At 30.1% G+C, this 22837-nt stretch overlaps 1 protein-coding gene and 2 long non-coding RNA genes across 3 annotated transcripts; all 3 read right to left on the bottom strand.

The window, feature by feature from the left end:
- Positions 1 to 1262: 1262 nt before the first annotated feature.
- On the bottom strand, positions 1263 to 2974 carry LOC145950929 (uncharacterized). Its single transcript, XR_014428758.1, has 2 exons — positions 2618 to 2974; positions 1263 to 1531 (listed from the first exon to the last, which is right to left on the bottom strand). It is a non-coding gene; the product is annotated as an uncharacterized LOC145950929 (long non-coding RNA).
- A 139-nt stretch (positions 2975 to 3113) lies between these two features.
- LOC145950804 (uncharacterized) lies at positions 3114 to 7796 on the bottom strand. The gene is made up of 2 exons (XM_083062589.1): positions 6507 to 7796; positions 3114 to 3309 (listed from the first exon to the last, which is right to left on the bottom strand). Exons 1-2 carry the CDS (start codon positions 7492 to 7494, stop codon positions 3242 to 3244), a joined length of 1056 nt encoding a protein of 351 aa, XP_082918715.1. The 5' UTR covers positions 7495 to 7796; the 3' UTR covers positions 3114 to 3241.
- A 4020-nt stretch (positions 7797 to 11816) lies between these two features.
- Positions 11817 to 12266, bottom strand: LOC114916352 (uncharacterized). The gene is made up of 2 exons (XR_003804764.2): positions 12166 to 12266; positions 11817 to 12013 (listed from the first exon to the last, which is right to left on the bottom strand). It is a non-coding gene; the product is annotated as an uncharacterized LOC114916352 (long non-coding RNA).
- Between the last annotated feature and the right edge of the window lie 10571 nt (positions 12267 to 22837).

The following is a 22837-nucleotide window of genomic DNA, read 5'->3' as shown; positions in this document are numbered from 1 at the left end:
TCAAAATCTAATTATTGAGTTCCAGTTAGTTTCCTGAATTAGAGGTTATCAGATACAATAACTACTCTAATAAAGCTATAACTTTGAATTCCATTTTAAAAGAAGACAAAACAGGGTATTCATAAGAAGGCACTAAGTCCATGGTATACAATAATAAAATATATTAACTAAACAGATTCACAGAGCATTTGAGTAAAAGGGGCACCACAGAAAGAAAAGGTAAAAAAAGATGCAACAATTAAACAAAGTGCTAAAATATTCAATAATAACTGATACAGAAGTGGAACCACAGAAAGTAAAATATGGAACAATTAAACAGTGAGCGTGCGCAGTATTGTCATTATTGTAAGAGGTTAATTTTTATTCAGCATCAATGAAGAATGTTATGGAATTAATAAAATTTAATGCAAATAAATTTTTTTCTCATTATACGTAAAATCAGATTTTTTTTAATGAAGAACATTGAGAGTATACTTTATATAATCTAATATAATGTGCATGTAACTTCTCATAATAAATAAACAAGGTTTATACACACAAACTACAAGAAGTATGGGAAACGAAAGTGAAGCTTACCACATGAGCTGTGGTTGGAAACAAGATTACTAATTGAAATCCAGCAAGACTATAAAATCTCCTAAGCACCAATTAATAGATAAAAATAGTTCACTCCAATAATCAAGTAAACAGGTTGATGATTACAAGGTATCCATAAGAGACAAAAGGCTGGTCCCTGCATTCGAAATTACAGCCAAAGAATACAACAATTCAGTCAATGAAATCTTATACATTGAGTTAGCCAATTTATATTGCTCTGTGCAGAAAAAAATACTGGAATCTATTCTCATGGTTAATGACTTGATATAGCTATAATCAATTCCATCATCCATAAGACAAATTTTCATCCTATACTCCAAAACAAATTTCTTTTTACAAACAGAAATGACATTGAATTGAAAAATAAGACATTGAATTGAAGCACAATATGTGTTAGCAACCCAAAAACAAATTAAAGATCAAAGAAATTGTAACCAAAGAGTAAGAATCAATTTATTAAAGAAAAACTAAAGTGGTATTAAAGAGATTATGAATTAATTTAAGTTCATATTACCACTAATCAAGCTTTTAGAGATTTTTTAGATTTATTATTGTAACGCCTAATTCTAATACCCAAATTATACAATATAAAATTATAAAATTTTATAATATTTTATAATTATATCATTAACAATATCTATATATTTATTTAATAAAAATAAAAGTAAAGAAAAGAATATCTTGTGAATTTAATACATAACATATCGTTCTAAAATATTTAGAATAACGTATTATTTTACACATTATTCCTTTTCCTTACTCTATTAATACAATATATATATTCATAACGGAAAGAAAATTACAATTAAAATAATATGATTGACAAGTAAAGTTATAACAGATCCATCAAATAGCCTCCGTATTCCAATTTCCTTCCATGTAGGACAGCAGTAACAATAACAGCAAAATGATCTGGAATCTCAAGTTGATCCATCTATTTATAATATATTTAATTAAAAAAAAAGAAAAAAAATAGAAAGGAGTAAGAACAATATCCAATAAATACAATAATTCGAACGAATAAACATAATTATTTATGTATAAAATTTTAACATATATATATATATATAAATATATATTTATACAGATTAAATATTAGATTTTCTTGATACAATAAAATTTGAATTATACTTGTAGTGACTAGTCAGGATAAATGAGCATCATTATAACACCAACCAAAAATTATTCCACCTCCATTTCTTACTCATTTAAATCCCCAAGGTTAAACCTCCAGCTACAAATAATTCAAACTTTATCGTCTATGGCCATAGAGTATTAATTATCTTTAAAATGAGTAAAAGACATTTTAACAAATTATATTAATCATAAAAAAAATTACTCAAAATAGATTTAAGAATAATCATAGAATAAGTAATAGTAATTAAAGGTTAAACAAATATATGAGGTTAGAAACACCCCACTAAATAATAACGTAAATAAATAAACATAATAATTAAAAGTTAAATAGTTAGATGAGGTTAGGAACACCTCACTGAATAAATATAACAATAACATAGTAATTAAAAGTTAAGTAGTTAGATGAGGTTAGGAACACCTCACTGAATAAATATAACAATAACATAGTAATTAAAAGTTAAGTAGTTAGATGAGGTTAGGAACACCTCACTGAATAAATATAACAATAACATAGTAATTAAAAGTTAAGTAGTTAGATGAGGTTAGGAACACCTCACTGAATAAATATAACAATAACATAGTAATTAAAAGTTAAGTAGTTAGATGAGGTTAAGAACACCTCACTGAATAAATATATAAATATAGTAATTAAAAGTTAAGTAGTTAGATGAGGTTAGGAACACCTCACTGAATAAATATAACAATAACATAGTAATTAAAAGTTAAGTAGTTAGATGAGGTTAAGAACACCTCACTGAATAAATATATAAATATAGTGAGGTTAGGGGCACCCCACTAAATAAATATAATCAAATAAATGCATAAATAATTATACATAATAGTATATAAAATTTTAAAAAGATAAGGTTCTCCTCCCCCTTACCTAGATAAGTAGAAGTTGAAACTAGTGCAATATCTCTCTAAAAACTTGGGCAGAATCTCTTCCTCTTTCTCCTTAAACAAGGCACTAGAGCAGAACCTCCTTTTCTTTCTCCTTCTCTCTCTCTTACTTTCTCTCTCTATTTCTCCAGAATTTCCTTCTCTCTAGAATTCTGAATTTTCAAAACCTTAGGCCCCTATTTATAGAAATTTTGAAGTTACTATGCACTATGCACTATTCATTAAAATAATATTATAAGTTACTATGCACTATTCATTAAAATATTCAAATTAATTATAAAATTGAACCTTGCTTCCCTCGTGCCACCCTTAGCAGCCATTTACTATTCACGTATACGTATACGTGAATAGTAAAATACGTATACGTGAATAGTAAAAATACGTATACATGAATAGTAAAAATACGTATAAAAATATGATAAACTTTCTAATAATCTCAATAAATATTTAAAATCAAAATAACCTGTTTTATTTAATAAAATTTTGAATATTACAATTCTCCCCTACTTACAGAAATTTCGTCCTCGAAATTTTTATTGCTTAAAATAAGTAAGGATAATTTTTCTTAACTTCTTCTTCGAGTTCCCAAGTAGCATCTCCAGTAACATCATTCCAGATTACCTTTACCAGTGTAATCAGTTTGCCTCTCAACTGCTTGATCCTCCTGTCTGCGATCTGTACAGGCATTGTTTCAAATGTAAGGTTATCCTTTAATTGTACTGTATCAGGCATTATTATATGAGAAGGGTCAGAAATATATTTTCTTAACTGAGACACATGGAAGACATTATGGAGATTAGAAAGAAAAGGTGGTAGAGAAATTTGGTAAGCAACAGGACCTATTTTTCTAAGGATTTGATAAGGACCAATAAATCGAGGAGTGAGTTTCTTTGATTTCATTACCCTACCAATACCAGCTGTTGGTGTAACTTTCAAAAATACATGATCTCCTTCCTGGAATTCAAGAGGTCGTCTTCTTTTATCAGCATAACTTTTTTGTCTGCTTTGAGTCATTCTCAATTTTTCTTGAATCATTTTGATCTTTTCCGTGGTTTGTTGCACCAATTCAGGACCCAAGATTAAATTCTCTCCTGTCTCAAACCAGCACAAAGGAGTTCTACACCTTCTTCCATATAAAGCTTCATAGGGTGCCATACCTATGCTAGAATGGAAACTGTTGTTATAAGTGAATTCAATCAGAGGCAAGTATTTGTCCCAACTACCAGAATTCTCTAGCACACAAGCTCTCAATAAATCTTCTAGGGATTGTATGGTTCTTTCTGATTGTCCATCTGTTTGAGGATGATATGCAGAGTTAAGACGAAGCTTAGTTCCTAATGCTTGATGTAAACTTCCCCAAAATCTAGAAGTGAATCTAGGATCCCTATCAGATATTATGCTAGATGGTACCCCATGCAACCTTACAATCTCTCTTATATACAGTTCAGTCAATTTTTCTAGAGAATACCTAATGTTGATGGGTAAGAAATGAGCAGATTTTGTTAGTCTATCCACAATAACCCATATGGAATCAAACTTATGAATTGTTCGTGGTAAACCAACTACAAAATCCATTGCTATACTGTCCCATTTCCATTCAGGTATATCTAAGGGTTGTAACATTCCTGCTGGCTTTTGGTGTTCTATCTTAGCTTTTTGACAAATCAAACATGTAGCCACATATTGTGCTATTTCCTTTTTCATTTTGGGCCACCAAAACATCCTTTTGAGATCTTGATACATCTTTGTTGCCCCAGGGTGTATGCTCAACTTGCTCTTATGTGCCTCACCTAAAATTATTTTCTTAATTTCTGAATCATTTGGTACACATATCCTATTATTAAATCTCAAAACTCCTCTTTGATCTAAATCGAACTTTTCACCATCCTTTTGACCTATCAACCTCTTTTTCTTCTGAATGAATTTATCAACTACCTGAGCCTCACCAATTTGTTCATGTAAGTCACTAGTAATTTGAACCGCATGCAATTGTATTTTATCTTGACTTACCGTAGTTGATAAACTCATGTCTCTAAATTTTTCTATCAAATTCATCTCTTGAATCATTAATGAGGAGACATGTAAGGATTTTCTACTCAGTGCATCAGCCACAACATTGGCTTTCCCTGGATGGTAATGTAATTCAAAATCACAATCTTTCAAAAATTCCATCCACCTTCTTTGTCTCATATTCAGTTCCTTTTGATCAAACAAATATTTCAAACTCTTATGATCACTAAAAACATCAAACTTACCACCATACACATAATGTCTCCATATTTTGAGTGCAAAAACAATGGCAGCTAGTTCTAGATCATGGGTTGGGTAATTCCTTTCATGAGCTCTTAACTGTCTAGAAGCATATGCTACTACCCTTCTATCTTGCATAAGAACACACCCTAATCCCATTTTTGAGGCATCACAAAATATGACAAATTGTCCATTAGGATTGGGTAAGGCTAAGACTGGTGCAGTAGTTAATCTTTTCTTAAGCTCCTGAAAACTATTCTCACATTTTTCGGTCCACTCAAAGGGTTGTCCTTTCTTGGTGAGTTGAGTTAAAGGCATAGCTATTTTAGAAAATCCCTCAATGAATCTCCTGTAATATCCTGCCAAACCCAAAAAACTACGGATTTCTGTTACCGTCTTTGGAGGTTCCCATAGTAGAACTGCTTCTACCTTAGATGGATCCACAGACACTCCATCTTTGGAAATCACATGTCCTAAAAACTTAACCTCCTCTAACCAAAATTCACACTTAGAAAGTTTGGCATACAGTTGTTTGTCTTTCAGGATTTGGAGAACAGTTTGAAGGTGTTCTTCATGCTCTTCATGAGTTCGAGAATATATGAGGATATCATCTATAAAGACCACCACAAAATGGTCTAAATACGGACGAAAAATCCTATTCATATAATCCATGAACACTGCAGGTGCATTGGTTACTCCAAAAGGCATTACTTGATATTCATAATGACCATACCTTGTTCTAAATGCAGTTTTCTATATGTCTTCAGCTTTCACTTTGATTTGATGGTATCCTGATCTTAGATCTATCTTAGAAAATACAGTGGCTCCTTTTAATTGATCCATCAAATCATCTATCCTAGGAAGAGGGTATTTATTCTTTATGGTAAACTTATTTAATTGCCGATAGTCCACACACAGTCTAAAGCTTCCATCTTTCTTTTTGACTAACAAAACAGGAGCCCCCCAAGGTGATACACTAGGGCGTATGAATTGTTTTTCAAGTAACTCCTCTAATTGTTTCTTCAACTCAGCTAATTCAGAAGGTGACATCCTATAGGGTGCCATTGAAATTGGTCCAGTTCCAGGTATTAAATTAATCGAAAATTCAATCTCTCTGTCAGGTGGCAAACCAGGAATATCATTAGGAAAGACATCAGGAAAATTTTGAACGACAGCTATATCTTTCAAGTTGACTTCCTCTTTAGCTTCCATAGAGGATAAGATTAAATATCCTTGAACTTTACCCCAAGGAAACTTGTTTATTGGTTTAGATAATGAAATCGATAGGTCCTTAGGATCAGAAAATATTATAGACTTTTCTGCACAATTAAGAAGAACGTGGTTGGAAGATAACCAGTTCATACCTAAAATCACATCTAATTGTGATAAAGGTAAGCAGATCAAATTTACAAGAAATTTTTTATCGCCAATAAAAATAGGACAGTCTGAACAAACCTTATTGGCAATTACAGATTTGTTTGTAGGGGTTGAAACAATCAAATTATTCTCTAAAGAAGAAATTGGTAATTGGAGGTATTGAACACAATTATTGGAGATAAAAGAATGAGTTGCGCCTGAATCATACAGTACATTTAAAGTTTTGCCTTTAATGAAACATTTACCTTGTATTAGATCGTTGTTTTGAGCAGCTTCAGTTCCGGTCATGGTGTAAACTCTTCCAGTTGTAGAAGGTCTTGGTTTGGATCCGGAAATATTCACGTGCGTCTTTGGTTGTCCACACTCAGAAAATACATGACCAGGCTTTCCACACTTGAAACAAACAGGTCCTTTGAGATGACAATCTTTAGTATAATGACCCTGTCCACACTTAAAACACTTGGCTTGATTATTAATGGACCTACTGGAATTTCCTGCAAATTGAGAAGATTGGGGTTTCCATTGTGGTCGAACATAAGGTTTTCTTTCATTATCCCTTTTCTTACTAAATTGAGGGCCAAAAGATTTTGGTCTATTATCCTTATTATGATCAAAACCTTCCAAAAATCGACACTTGTGTATTAATGTGGGAAAATCAGAGATTTCCAATATCCCTACTGCCTTTCTTAATTCTGATCTAAGTCCATCCTCGAATTTAATACACTTCATCCTCTCATCAGGGTGATAAAAGAAAGTAGAGTATTTTCCCAATTCCTCAAACTTAGAAGCATATTCTCCCACTGTCATATTCCCTTGTTTTAACTGCATAAATTCTATTTCTTTAGCCCTCCTAACATCATTAGGAAAATATTTTTCAAAAAATTTGGTTTTAAATACTTCCCATGTAATGATTATTCCCCCTCCTTCTAATAATCTCCTGGTACTATCCCACCAATATTCTGCTTCTCCTACTAACATAAATACTGCATAATTTACTTTTTGGTTGTCAGGACAGTTCATAGCTCGAAATATTTTTTCTATTTCTTTAATCCATAATTCAGCTTTTTCAGGATTGTATCCTCCATCAAATTGGGAAGGGTTATTGCTTCTGAATTCTACAAGTCCTTGTGACTCTCCTGTTCTTCCTGGTGGTTGATTCCTTAACAAGGCGGCAGCCATGTCCCTAATAGCTTGTACAGCCTCTGTTAGTTCGGTATTCCTTCTTCCTGCCATCTGTAATTTTATAGGTCAGTTTATAATAATAGAAACATGGTTAACACATTTCCCCAAGTTACACATGGAACGTTGCTCTGATACCATTTAATGTAACGCCTAATTCTAATACCCAAATTATACAATATAAAATTATAAAATTTTATAATATTTTATAATTATATCATTAACAATATCTATATATTTATTTAATAAAAATAAAAGTAAAGAAAAGAATATCTTGTGAATTTAATACATAACATATCGTTCTAAAATATTTAGAATAACGTATTATTTTACACATTATTCCTTTTCCTTACTCTATTAATACAATATATATATTCATAATGGAAAGAAAATTACAATTAAAATAATATGATTGACAAGTAAAGTTATAACAGATCCATCAAATAGCCTCCGTATTCCAATTTCCTTCCATGTAGGACAGCAGTAACAATAACAGCAAAATGATCTGGAATCTCAAGTTGATCCATCTATTTATAATATATTTAATTAAAAAAAAAAAGAAAAAAAAAAGAAAGGAGTAAGAACAATATCCAATAAATACAATAATTCGAACGAATAAACATAATTATTTATGTATAAAATTTTAACATATATATATATATATAAATATATATTTATACAGATTAAATATTAGATTTTCTTGATACAATAAAATTTGAATTATACTTGTAGTGACTAGTCAGGATAAATGAGCATCATTATAACACCAACCAAAAATTATTCCACCTCCATTTCTTACTCATTTAAATCCCCAAGGTTAAACCTCCAGCTACAAATAATTCAAACTTTATCGTCTATGGCCATAGAGTATTAATTATCTTTAAAATGAGTAAAAGACATTTTAACAAATTATATTAATCATAAAAAAAATTACTCAAAATAGATTTAAGAATAATCATAGAATAAGTAATAGTAATTAAAGGTTAAACAAATATATGAGGTTAGAAACACCCCACTAAATAATAACGTAAATAAATAAACATAATAATTAAAAGTTAAATAGTTAGATGAGGTTAGGAACACCTCACTGAATAAATATAACAATAACATAGTAATTAAAAGTTAAGTAGTTAGATGAGGTTAGGAACACCTCACTGAATAAATATAACAATAACATAGTAATTAAAAGTTAAGTAGTTAGATGAGGTTAGGAACACCTCACTGAATAAATATAACAATAACATAGTAATTAAAAGTTAAGTAGTTAGATGAGGTTAGGAACACCTCACTGAATAAATATAACAATAACATAGTAATTAAAAGTTAAGTAGTTAGATGAGGTTAAGAACACCTCACTGAATAAATATATAAATATAGTAATTAAAAGTTAAGTAGTTAGATGAGGTTAGGAACACCTCACTGAATAAATATAACAATAACATAGTAATTAAAAGTTAAGTAGTTAGATGAGGTTAAGAACACCTCACTGAATAAATATATAAATATAGTGAGGTTAGGGGCACCCCACTAAATAAATATAATCAAATAAATGCATAAATAATTATACATAATAGTATATAAAATTTTAAAAAGATAAGGTTCTCCTCCCCCTTACCTAGATAAGTAGAAGTTGAAACTAGTGCAATATCTCTCTAAAAACTTGGGCAGAATCTCTTCCTCTTTCTCCTTAAACAAGGCACTAGAGCAGAACCTCCTTTTCTTTCTCCTTCTCTCTCTCTTACTTTCTCTCTCTATTTCTCCAGAATTTCCTTCTCTCTAGAATTCTGAATTTTCAAAACCTTAGGCCCCTATTTATAGAAATTTTGAAGTTACTATGCACTATGCACTATTCATTAAAATAATATTATAAGTTACTATGCACTATTCATTAAAATATTCAAATTAATTATAAAATTGAACCTTGCTTCCCTCGTGCCACCCTTAGCAGCCATTTACTATTCACGTATACGTATACGTGAATAGTAAAATATGTATATGTGAATAGTAAAAATACGTATACATGAATAGTAAAAATACGTATAAAAATATGATAAACTTTCTAATAATCTCAATAAATATTTAAAATCAAAATAACCTGTTTTATTTAATAAAATTTTGAATATTACAATTATGAGTCTCAATATTTAAATATTTAGACTAAAAGATTAGTAAATATTTAGACTAAAAGATTAGTAAATATTTAAATATTTAGACTAAAAGATTAGTAAATATTTAAATATAAAAAAAATAGAACACGATATTAAGAGATCAAGTCATTGCTACCTGTAAAGCTGTTCCATGAGCACAAGTAATGCTATTTGATGATTTAAGACCAGTGAAGATAATTTGATTGATAAATTAGCCCATTCTCGCATTTTTCTTCCATGACCATATGGTCCACCAATACAAAAGGATAATCGTGAAGCACCCTGTGAGAAAACAGAAATCATGAAATAAATTTTATTGAAAGGTATTTTCATAATAAAAGAACAAAAGAGCTATAACATGAATGGAAATCACAAGGGAATGGACATATAAAACAACTTTGGCTTGAAAACAGAAATTCAACAATCATTTATTATAACAATGCATAGGTCAATTATATACAGGAAAGGAAATCACACTTCAGGAGTTCAAAACTGAGAAACTATTTAGGCCTGCGTTAGAGATAGATGGTTTTATACAAATAACAATGCATAGGTCAATTATAGAGCTGGAATGGTGACCTGCAAGTTTATAAAAACTAAAAGTAGATTTAATCATTCCGGTGGCTATTAAAAATGTTTAGTGATAGCTAAGTCAATTCACTATAAACAAAGATCATGAAAGATAGAAAATACACAAAAATGATTGATATAAGCACTGCCAAAAGTGAGAAATATGAATGATACTATTTTACTATCACATGATTGACATGATATGAATTGTGGTATTCAATCTCTATCGACAGGATATCAAGGGTCTGTTACATGATTGACAGCTTATGAAGTATGATGCTTTCTTTCATTATAATGCCATAAAGCATACTCAGTACTTATATTATGTCAATGATTAAAAGAATATCCATGTATGGAAGAGATCATTTACAAAATTTCTTGCAGTATATATTTCCTGCATCACCCACCAACTCTGCCATTTGCTCAGATCCTATGTCTTGCCCACGTTCATCCAACATCACAACCTATAAGTGCAGGTACATATCAGGCAAAACCTAATTAGGACTTAGGAGGGAAGAAACGGCAAATTCTTGATGATATAACAAAGATCTATAAATCTGTAATTACGACACTCTTACAAGTAAAGTAGGTTTTGACTTTCAAGTAAGGACTTAAAGTAAACACTATTACAGTGTTTGCAAAAATTGGAACCATGTCAATCATGGTAATTCAAACATGACATAAATCTTGATGTATAGAGTGAGTGTGAGGGTTGAATTCAAAGTGGGTGTAGTAGTCAATGTGGTAGGAAGTGTACCTTACTGACAAGAAAAGAAACCTGATTTTAGTTCCAATATCATGGATAAAGGCATAAAGACTATTAACAGTCAAAACATAACAGTATACTATAGAATTGACACTACCATCTACTTATATTTAATTTGACTCCATTGTTCCATTAACACAAGACTCACAACTGCAGGAGTATATAAGAATAATAAGTCACACTACACAGTTATGGTGAGGAATAAGGATGCAACAAGGCTTCAGATATGGATCTGTTGCTTTCACAAAAGTGGGGAAAGGAGAAAAATTCAAAACAATTCCGAAAGTGTGGAACTACAAAATTAAACCGCATAACAAATGGAAGCATCATATAACTTAATTTAGATATGAATTTGGTCCTCAAAGTTATGCCTATTTTTGGTTTTAATGCTGTGAAAAGTTTATTTGTTTAGTCCTTAAAAATTACAAAACCATGTTCTTTTAGTCCCTACAAAAACAATATGGTTTAGGTCAACTCTTAACTCTAACTTTATTTGCGGCTCTTAACTTCAAATGGCAATCTCACAAGAACAAGATCAAAATAGCTTCCGCCAACAGTTTAAAATTGTTTTCAGTAGTGGTAAGCAACAATGCAACTAAATGGTAATTCTAATTCTAATGACACAGCAACCATAAGAGACAAAGGGTTGCGAATGCAAGGTAGTATAAGCATGCAACTGTATGATACGGAACCAGATTCCCTGCAGTTAAGGGAATCCCACATTCACACTAAGATATTTTACCACCATTGGATCTAACACTATCATATTCACAACCTTTAATTTTGCTTTCTCCAAAACAATAGAGAAAAAAATGCAGGGAGAAAAATAAAGAGATGAGTGACTGCAGGGAATATTCACCCATATGATGTGAACGCATATAGCTGCAGAAGAATTAAAGGATCAGGGATGGAGGACCTAGTAGTCCAAAACCATTTATATAAAAGTATATTTCATTCAACAAATAATGTTTGATAATTAATTAGATACAAAAAACCAAGTCTCAAGTTTCTTCAAACATAACTTCCTTAAAACATCCTAGTGCCAGAACATAAAATTGATTGAGTGGAGACATCAGCTCTTTTAGCGATACTGCAACAACAACAACAGCAGCAAAAAAATGTAATCAGAACTCATGGCATGACAATAGATGAATCACAGCAAATTAACCTACCACCAAAGCATAAATTCACATTAAACTAATGTAAGATATTAGTACTGGGAACCTCAACCTAAATGTATACCTTAATGAAGCCAATTTCCTTGGCATTGCTGCGAAAGCACTGCCTGCAGCACATAAGGCCATACTTCCTAATCAATTCATGTGGATTCCTGCACACGCGGCTGCAACAAAGGGGAGCACATAATCTAGACGACGTCGCTGGAGGTGAGCTGGTGGTAGAGGAGGCTGTCGCGGAAGTGGGTGGCGTCGTCGGTGGCGTCGGGGGCCTTGATGTAGACGTCCCAGAAGATCTTCTTGTGGTCGAAGACGACCTGGAGGAGGAAGGAGGGGAAGCCGTAGCGACAACGGTAGGTGTTGGGGTTAGGGCTAGAGCGGAGGTGGACGGGGGTGGTGTCGATGGCGCCACACATGTTGGGGAGGGAGGTGAGTTCCTCGAAAGCCTGGATGGTTTCCAGGAGGCGGTGCCGGCCCACTGGGATATTAATGAACTCCGGGTAGAGCTTGGTGGCGAGGAGGCGCGTGAGCATGATGGTGATTTTGGAGACGAGGTAGTGTTCGAGGGAATAGTGGGAGGCTAGGGTTTTGGCGGAGAGGTCGTGGGTGAGGCGCGAGAGGACCATGGCAATGGCGTTGTCGGAGGGGAGGGAGAGGTTGGATAGGGCGATGTGTGTCAAGAGGCCTGCGAGAGTGCCCACCAGAGTGTTGTGTCGAGAGAGTAAAGGGGTCGTGAAAATTTGGATTCAGTTTTACATCGGTTAAATGCAAAAGCCGATGTAAAATAATATTCTCATTCGATTTTTACATCGGTCAGAAATAGACCCGATGTAGAATAGTTTACATCTTCAATTTATTTACAAAACTGCCACCGCGTTTCGTATTTACATTGTTTGTAGAGGAACCGATGTAGATGCAGTGATGTAAAATAGTAATTTTGTAGTAGTGTCATGATTTAAATCAATTTTATTTTAATTATACGAAGTGAAAAATTTATAATTTTATGAGATTATAGAAAGTTATTTTCTAATTTATAATTTATAATTCTATTTTTAATTTTATCTTTTTTAAATTATTCATAGATATGTTTAAATCTTGTAAAATATATTTTTAAATGTTTTAAGCAATAACATATTCATGGTTATGATATTCTTGGGGATGTACTTCTAAAAATTTAAGGATGTAAATAAGTAAAATTGTCCAATAAGAATTTATGACATATATTTAGTTGAAAAGGGTATAGATCCTAAGCGATTTAAAAAGTCTTTTAAGTCTAATAGATGATCTATTTAAATGAAGATAAATAAATATTTGTTATTATTATTATATAAAACTATTTAATATATTAAAATTATACATTTATTTATTTTTAAATATTAAGCTTGTTGACTATATTTAAGACGTCGTTCAAGATTGTTGTAATATTTGTGTTGACGTTGTTCCGTAATAGGAATAAAAAATTGAAAACTTTAAGCAAAAGGAATGTATCAATCCTTGATGGAGATAATTTCTGCTTATGGGAATTCCATCACATAGAGAATGCATTTCATCTATTTTTCAACTATAGCTTTGCTTACTCTATATGACAAAAATGTTTGAAATGAATTGGCATTCAACAACCATTCTTAGGTAGTTGTGTTGCCCACTTTAAACAATTTTTAGGTTGTTTTGTAAGCAAGAAAATGCAATATTTATGAACCATTGTGTGGATGTCTATTATGTGATCTATTTGGTTGGTAGGGAAAGAGATTATCTTCAAGCAATTCATCCCTTGTAAAAATAATTTGATGGAAAAACCTAGGGAGAGAGATGAAAATTTCTCGATAGCTTCTTCTAACTCCTTCAATCTTTATCCATGGCTTTTAAACATTAAAGACATCAAACAAAGATGGAAAAGGATGAGTGATTGGCACACCACCTTCAAGTGAATGATAAGTAAAAGAGGTTGATCTTGCAACAGTCAGAAATTCCTTGATAAAAAATTATAAGGAGAAAATTCTCTAAGAAAAGAACAAGACTTTGAACAAAGAATTTGGAAACTCAATTCTCATATAACAACTCAAAGTGATTAATTTGTCTAACATGAGGTACAGTAGCAAATATATATAGAGTTTGATAGTTTGTTGTGCAAGTTAAACTAACTAAACTTAAGTGTAATGTGATGAAAAAACCTAGGGAGAGAGATGACGATTTCTCCATAGCTTCTTCTAGCTCCTCCAATCTTTATCCATGACTTTCAAACATCAAAGAAATCAAACAAAGATAGAAGAAGATGAGAACGAGTTGGCCACTTACAAGTGAAAGATAAACAAAAGATGTTGATCTTACCACAATGAGGAATTCCTTGACGAAAGATTTTAAGGAGAAAATTTTCAAGAAAAGAACAAATATATATATATATATATATATATATATATAGTTTGGTATTTTGTAACGCAAGTTAAGTTAACCAAAGGTAAGTGTAATAAATGTTAACTTGTACTCAAGTTAACTAATTCTAGTTCAAATTTGAAATTTGAAATGAATTTGCCCTCCCATTTTGGATGTCCAAGTCTAGATCTATAACGACTAATGAAAGCTTGCCACTTGGCAATGTGCAAAAAGTGTGATGAAGGGTGTGCTAGTGGAAAAAGGGGTGTATAAGAAAAAATGTCAAAAGTGTGACTAATGTGTGAAACATGTAACTTGGTGGGTTTATTTGAATTATGGAGAGATAAAGGAACATGAACTGGACATCCACTTCATTGGAGAAATGTCCCCACTCTCTCATGGTCCAAAAAAATTGAATAAACACATATCCAAACATTAGTTTCACCCCCTCCCCTAAAATACTAAATACATCCTTTGCAAAGAAAAAATTTCTATACTATTTGACTCAAAAATACAATGTCAAATGTAGAAAATATTTACAGAGAAAAAATATATAAAGAAGAGAAAGTAGACTATTAAAAGTGACTCAAAGCTTAACATAAGTTTAGGTCTTCTTTTTCAATCCTAACTCACTCCACTTGCCTCTTTTTGGATTAACCTCCTAAGTATAATTTCATAATAATGAGTTTGATGCAACTATTTACAAGGCACAGTGTTGGATTCGTGCTAAATTCTCTAACATTACCTTTTTCTCTCTATGATAGGTCTAGCATTATTTAAAACTATACATAAATATGGAATGACTTTTATACGCTAGTTATTGTATAATTGAGAATTCCCTTGGAAAAAATCTGAACTTGGATGTTAAACATTTTCGTCAAAATTATTGTGAAATTTAGAAGCATACCACCAAAGAGGTTGACAATTCACCGCCAAAATTGTTGAAAAGTTACACAAATTTTCTTATAATTAGATTTGTGGAGAAACAAGATAAATACAAAATAACTCATACAAATTAATTATAGATTTTAATTAATTATATGTCTACGTCTATCGCAGATCTTTTATTAAAAGAGAAAATTATAAAATAAAAAAGTGTTTACAAAATACTTTACTCACAACCAAATTACACCCGAATAAATAAATAAAAATAATATTTTACCTTACTAGTTAAAACATTTCTATAAGTATTTTTTTTTTCTTTCTTTGCGTTTCTCTCGCTGTTGAAATGAATGACAAAAATATTTATTTTTTTAATCAATGATAAAGATGCTGATGCATGCTATTTATATAGGTAGTAGAAGTTATCTTAATTTCCTACTTTTTCATCAATGAAACAAACACGCTTCAGTCACTTTTATTGAATTGTGTGACCTTGCTCTGATCAAAACAGTCAATAGAAAATATTGATTTTAAGGGGAAAAACTTTGTTAATTATTTCTCTTATTAGATTTCTTGAATATTAATTAGATTGCATATAGGATGAAAATAAGTCATATATATGAGAATTAAGCCTTACGTTGCTCATTTCAATACACCAAGTTTAACACTCAAAATGACAAAACATTTTAATTTGTTTATAGTTAATTTGTTCGTACTTCGTAACCCGTCCTTGCATGCAAAACAATTCCTCTTCAACAAGAAATTTATAAGTCATTATATATGACGTGATAATTAATACACTATTTCCACAGGGTGTACATGACTATATAGCAATGGATTCAATTTAATGATATAGAACGTCATAGTAATTATATTATAATGTTATATGTCTATTTTTCCTTAGCTGGACTTGTTATTTACATGCATGGAGCTACTTCTAAGATGGAAAAGATATGCCATCATTCTTCTTTAAGCCAAAAAGTAAAAAACAAATATATTCAATTTATTTCACGTGACCCACTACGAAATAGGATGTGGCTTAAATATAAAGAAACTTCACAATTACGAAAGTTACATAAAGGTGTCAAGTATATATCTTTATGCCCCCCTTCATTGATAGTGACACAGAAAAAGACTGTCAAAAAAAGACAAACTTCAATGGGAACAACAGACTCGCAGAAGATTTGAATATATCTTTTAAATTATAGTTTAGTTGTACGTTCAAAAAACCTAATTAAATCTTGCCATCTCTCTCTATTTATATACTTAAATATTTAAAAGTTATGTTGTCTGTGTATGTAACACCCAAACTCAAATCTCAAAATTGACAGTGATAAAGTTTAATTAATTGTCGTTTCATGCATTTCACAGTTCAATCATACTTAGGGTTTTTTGAATTAATTAAAATCTCAAACATTAGTGATGCAACATTTATATATACAGCCGGAATAAACTAGTTAGTGCCTATAATCGTAGTTTTAGCTAGTTTTGTACGCAATTATTTGGTGTTGTTCTACGCCTACATTTGTGATATTCGGTCTACATTTGAATTTATTTCAAATTTCATCAATATTTTAAAAAAGTATACTTGTTTTCATACAATTATTATAACCTACCCTATTTAAGGTGTATGGGCGCAAAAAAGACCAAAATAAAGGGAAAAAATAAAAGAGAAAGAAAATGTGTGTATAGTCATTGAAGAAGGAAAACAAAGAATCTAAATTTATTCTATTAAAATAAGGTCTTAGATTTAATTTTTTTTCATTAAAAAAATGATTAAAAGATGAGATTTCAATCAAAGATTAAATTCTCTCACAGATATTAATAGTCGTACATAATTTGTGTCACTAATATGATTAAAAAATATTTTCTTTGTGTTGATCACTACACAGTAATTAAGCTTTAATAATCCCTTTTATGATAAACCAACATATTCAACACAAATCTCTTCAAATTCAAATAAATTCTGTCGTGTAAGTCATATTATTACTCATAAACGCCGCGTCATTTCAAATATTACTGAAGTCGTACGTTGTCTATATAAACGTGCGTTGTTCTTCAATTTCCTTTTTATTGTCTCAGCTCCCTTGAAATTTGGGAAGTAAAAGACAAGAAAAAGTGAATAAAACGTGAAACACTGCCCCATAGTAGCTTTCAATTTCACACCTAGCATAATCTAAGAAAGGAAAGAATATATACCGGAGTGCACATGAATGATGAGGCATACATCGTAAACATTGTTATATTAGAACAAAGAAATGTAGTTACATCAAACATGCATAGGTTTTGTCATTGAATTACACATATATTCTTCTCTCTCTCACACATGCACACTCTCTCTGATCACGCAGAATGATGGCATTGTTTTTGAGAAAGAGATATACTAGAAAAGTAGGTTATAGGAGTTTAATTAATTTACGCTACATTATATGACACATTATATATACAGTACTCTCAGAAATTTAAGGGTTTTGATACCGTTGTCGTTGAGAAACTCTTCACCCTCACTCTCTCACTTTCTCTTTCGATACGTTTCCAAACTCATTCAACTATTAATCTAAATCAGTTCTGCGGATAAACTTGTTAAGAAGTGCTTTTAAAAGAAAAGATTAGAAAAAAAAAATGAAATGAATTCTTTTATAAGTTAAAATTCGTCTATTTAAAGTCTGTTTAGATATAATTAATTAAAAGTAATTTTGAAAACTTTTTTACTGAAAATAAAAAATATTTTTCTTTAGAGAAACTTATATCTAAACAGACTCATAGATACGGTTTAAATTTTTTTTTTTGAGAATTTTTCTATTAAAAATAAAGAATATTTCTTAATAGAGAAACTCTTAAAAATTCTTTTATATTTATATGCAAACATGCTCTATATATAAACTTATTTATAGTTTGCTCATAGAGTAAAACTCTTGAGATTTTTTAAGCATTTCTCTATCAAAAAAACTCATTATTTTCAATAGATAAGTTCTAAAAAAATTCTTTATTTTCAATAGAAAAACTCTAAAAAAAGTTCTTCTATACATGTACGTATCTAAACAAGTTTATAAGTAGTTTTAACTTATGAAAAAATTTATTTCAATTTTTGTTCTTAATTTCCTCTCATAAAAGCATTTCCCAATAAGTTTATCCAAACACACACCAAGACCCTTAGATCTCCACGAGTACCGTACACCAAGTCTCACATTACATTATGCACCGGATCCATACCTTGCATGTCCATCAAGCATGGACTCAACCTAAACATGAGAATGCAAAACTCCATCTCGTTGAGAGCCCCATCACCATCCAAATCACCCTCCATCAACATGCAAAGCAACTCATCATCCCTCACCTCCAAACCAAGCAAGTAAGTGCTCACCTTCAAGCTCTCGAACGTGATAAGCCCCATGTTCACATCCATGAGCATTCGAAAGCCGTTGCAAAGCTCCCCAATGAACCCTTCCGCACCCAACCGAGCAATCATGGAAGGGAAGCAATCCTCGAAGTCAAAACCGTAGTCTAGTTCCATGAAAAATGTTAGAGAGAAATGAATTATGGGTAGTGGCTTGTGGAAGAAGAATGTGAACAGGGATGGTTAGGGTGAATGATAAGGTGGGGGAATTATATAAGGGGAAGGTAACATAGGGAAGGAACGAATAGGTACGGTAAATAGTTTGCAAGTGTATCTGTTGCGTAGCTTCTTGAGGCTTTCGTTGTGACACGATGCTTCCTCTTTCATTGGACACTTCAAAGACTGGTCTCCTTCGTGGAAGATGCGCTTGTTCTTTTTTAACCATCACAAAGATAATAATCATAATCACAATCATATGTCATCGGTACGTAATATCGGGACTGGTGCTACTAATTTTTTTATTTATTTTTTAATGTATCCCACTATCCCCTATAATTTGAATTCAACTCCTCTCTTAAGATAAAGTTCATGGTACGAGTCTAATACATGAAAAGAAAAAAATAATATAGCACTAACATTAACCAATCAGTACATTTTCAAAAAAACAAATTTAGTCAACAATAAAATTGATAAATCATGACAAAATCTTGAATTCGAGTCTATCTCATGGACTGATAAAAACTATGATAAGGAATGAAAATTCTCCTAAAAATGGGCTGTCAGTTTTTTTTTTCTTCTAGAAATTGGTTAATTTTTCTTAAAATTATAACGATTTTATATTATTTGGTAAAAGGACAAGAATATGCCTTTTGGTTTTTAGTCCAATAACCAATGGTACAAGAGTTAACCATAAAATTATAATTTATTTATTTATGAGGAAAAGAAAATTGGTTTATTAAATAGACTAAAAAGGATACGTTAACTCGTCTGCAAAATTCAAATATAAGCCTATAGCTACGATGACAGCATTGCCTAATACAGGTTGTAGGATTTACGCACTAATTAAATAACTAAAAAAGTTAAAATCCTTTACCTTCTCTGAAAATTAAGAAAAACAGACCTTACTAAGATTCGTAAAAACTAGCGTCGAAAAGTTTTTGGTTTAGGGTTTTGGAGAGTTTTCATTAAGAATCCGAGGGTTTTCAGTTTTTCACCTTCACACATATTTTCTAAATCAAAATTATAAATCCTAAACCATAAAAGTATATAATACCACAATTTAAATTTATTTAATAAAGTATTAAATAATTTTTAAAGTTTGTAAAAATTTGTAAACTTAATCTACATAATAAATTTTTTTAATTTAATAATAGTTAGATTGTTAAAAATTAATATAACCTATGAATTATATTAAGTGAAATAACTCTACTAAAAAATATTTATATAGAGTAAGTCAATCTCTCTCTCTATATATATAGAGAGAGAAATCAAATTATACACTTGTAACTTTTACAATTATTACATCATTCAATAATTTTATATAAAAAGTATATTAACTTATGTTTGTATGTCAAATTTTATTAAAATTGAACATCAATAAAAAGGCAATCAAATAGTTCATACTTTAATATATTTTGAAATTTATATATATAAATACAATATCAAACAATTTTATATTAATATAAAAGCTAATATATATGATCCAGCACTAAGAAAAATTATCATATAGTAATACAATACTTGTTAATAAAAATTATTTTTACCTACACTACAAATATAATATATGTCCCTCAAAAAATATAATATATGGTTGTATATTGTTAAAAGGTGTAGGTAGAGATTATAGTGACACAATAATTGTTGAATTTCATTTAAAATCAACACTAAAATTGTGTATAAATGTACATGTATATGTTAAATAAAATTATACTTATTATACATATATTTTATCTATAATGACATTTTTTGTATGTCATTATATGTAATATTTCTTATAATGTAGGAAAAAGAAATTTTCAATTTGATAATATATTTTGAAAAATAATTATTCAATTAAAAATTATTAAATAGTGTAATAATTAGTAAAAGTTATATCGATGTAATATATATATATATATATATATAATAAATGAATTTTGTGATAATATATTAAATATGACATGGCCTATATAACATACTCTCGTCACTAGTGCAAAAAATGTTTTTAAGAACAGGGTTTTAAAATCGATTAACAGGGGACCGATTTTAAAAAAAAACGCGGTGGCATTTTTGTAAATAATGCTACAATTTTTAAGATCATTGGCATCTGAGTAAGTTTACTTTTATATAATTAAATATAATTCTTTATAAAAACTATTTTTTATTACTCATAATTTCTTAATGCAGTGCTCATTGCATGGCAACTTTTAGTTATTTGTCCTATGGACAACATAGTTGTATGCATTTGCTCATTGCATAAACCTCCTCCTATGGATTTTAGATAATTATTAGATAGGTAAATTATTTAAAAATGTATAATTTCTTTTATTGATTATCATTACATTTGACTTTAATTAAACTATAATCATAATGTCATTTTATCATTAGGGCCATGGAATGATATCATATACTTAAGGGTTCAAAGTTGAAGAAAAAAATGAGTTGGGTCTCTCCTAAAGTAAGATTTTAATTCTAGCAACGATATTTTTTTTAAGTAATTTTGTTTGAATTACTATTCTATTGAAATTGATTTTATATTATTTTTGTAGTCTCATAAAAAAAAAAAAAATTATGAGTGCGGATACTATGTAATGAAGACAATGTATACTATTGTCGATTCACAAATAGTATCTGGGTGGACTGAAGTAAGTTTTATAATTTTGAAAGTTTTTGTCTTAAGTTCTCAATATATATATTTTATGAATTATTACTAATTGTTTTAATTTTTCTTAACAGATATTTATGGATCGATCACCATTGCCGTTGGAAGACATAAACACCATTAGGGAGCAATGAGCCACATTTTTTATTGACCATTACTTTAACTAGTTTGGGCTTATGTTTTATAGTATTGCTTTAACTAGTTAGAACTTACATTTCATTGAGCAATGTGGTTCATTTATGTATTAAATGTATTTAAAACTATTCAATTATATATATATATATATATATATATATATATATATATATGGTTGACATTTATCATCTCTTCTCATTTGTATACAATTGGGTTCATTGAGAAGTAACATAGAAAATACAAATGTTTTGGTTAATTGAAAACATTTGAACTGTCTGGTAATTTATTCATTTGCAGGTTCTATTCTGAGGCGCTCTCAAAACAAGTCAGACATTAAAAAAAATCACTACTTTTAAGATCGGTTATGCCACAACCGATTTTAAAAGTCTTGACTTTTAAGATCAGTTATAAGTCAACTGATCTTAAAAGTTAGACTTTTAAGATCGGTTAATAACCGATTTTAAAAGTCTCACTTTTTAAAATTGGCTTTTAAATTCAGTTGTAGAACCGATTTTAAAAGTTAAAAATAACCGATTTTAAAAGCTTTTTTTCCACTAATGCGTATAATCAAATTTGTCACCATTATTTTTGTCATTATAACAATTTGATTGAGATGAAACCTTATCAAAAACAATTATTTCTTTTAGCACATGTGCACTATTTTAGTGTCTTGTTTGGTGATAATGCTACTGATAGCCGAGTTAGATTTGGAGCATCGTAGAAAATTTATTTCTTCTAGTAATTTCTTTGGATTAAATAAAAAATTCCTTAAATTATGCATTCAATACTAAGAATGAATTAAAAATAGTCTATCTTTATTTGTTGATGGGATGAAAATTCGTATCAAAATGTAAAAAAAAAAAAACAAAACAAAGAAGGATTTTTTTAGGTTTTCAAAAAAATAACTTTTCACAAAGATCCAAATTAACAAATTTATTTTATCCGTGAGACTAGTAATTAATATCAATTTTTATGTGAATTCTCTTTGGACAAACTAATAACTAGATTTTCAACTTAGCATGGTTTTGTGTTGAAAAATTATATATTTTATATTTTTAGATAAAATTAAGTATGTAAAACAGACAAATGATATGATTAAATAAAAATAATAGAAAAAACATATAACACATAAAATTTGATAAAATAAATAAATAA

Source organism: Cajanus cajan, chromosome 8 (assembly GCF_000230855.2).
Source record: "Cajanus cajan strain Asha chromosome 8, NIPB_CcT2T_4, whole genome shotgun sequence".
In the NCBI taxonomy this organism is placed as follows: domain Eukaryota; kingdom Viridiplantae; phylum Streptophyta; class Magnoliopsida; order Fabales; family Fabaceae; genus Cajanus; species Cajanus cajan.
This window is presented reverse-complemented; position numbering and strand designations above follow the sequence as displayed.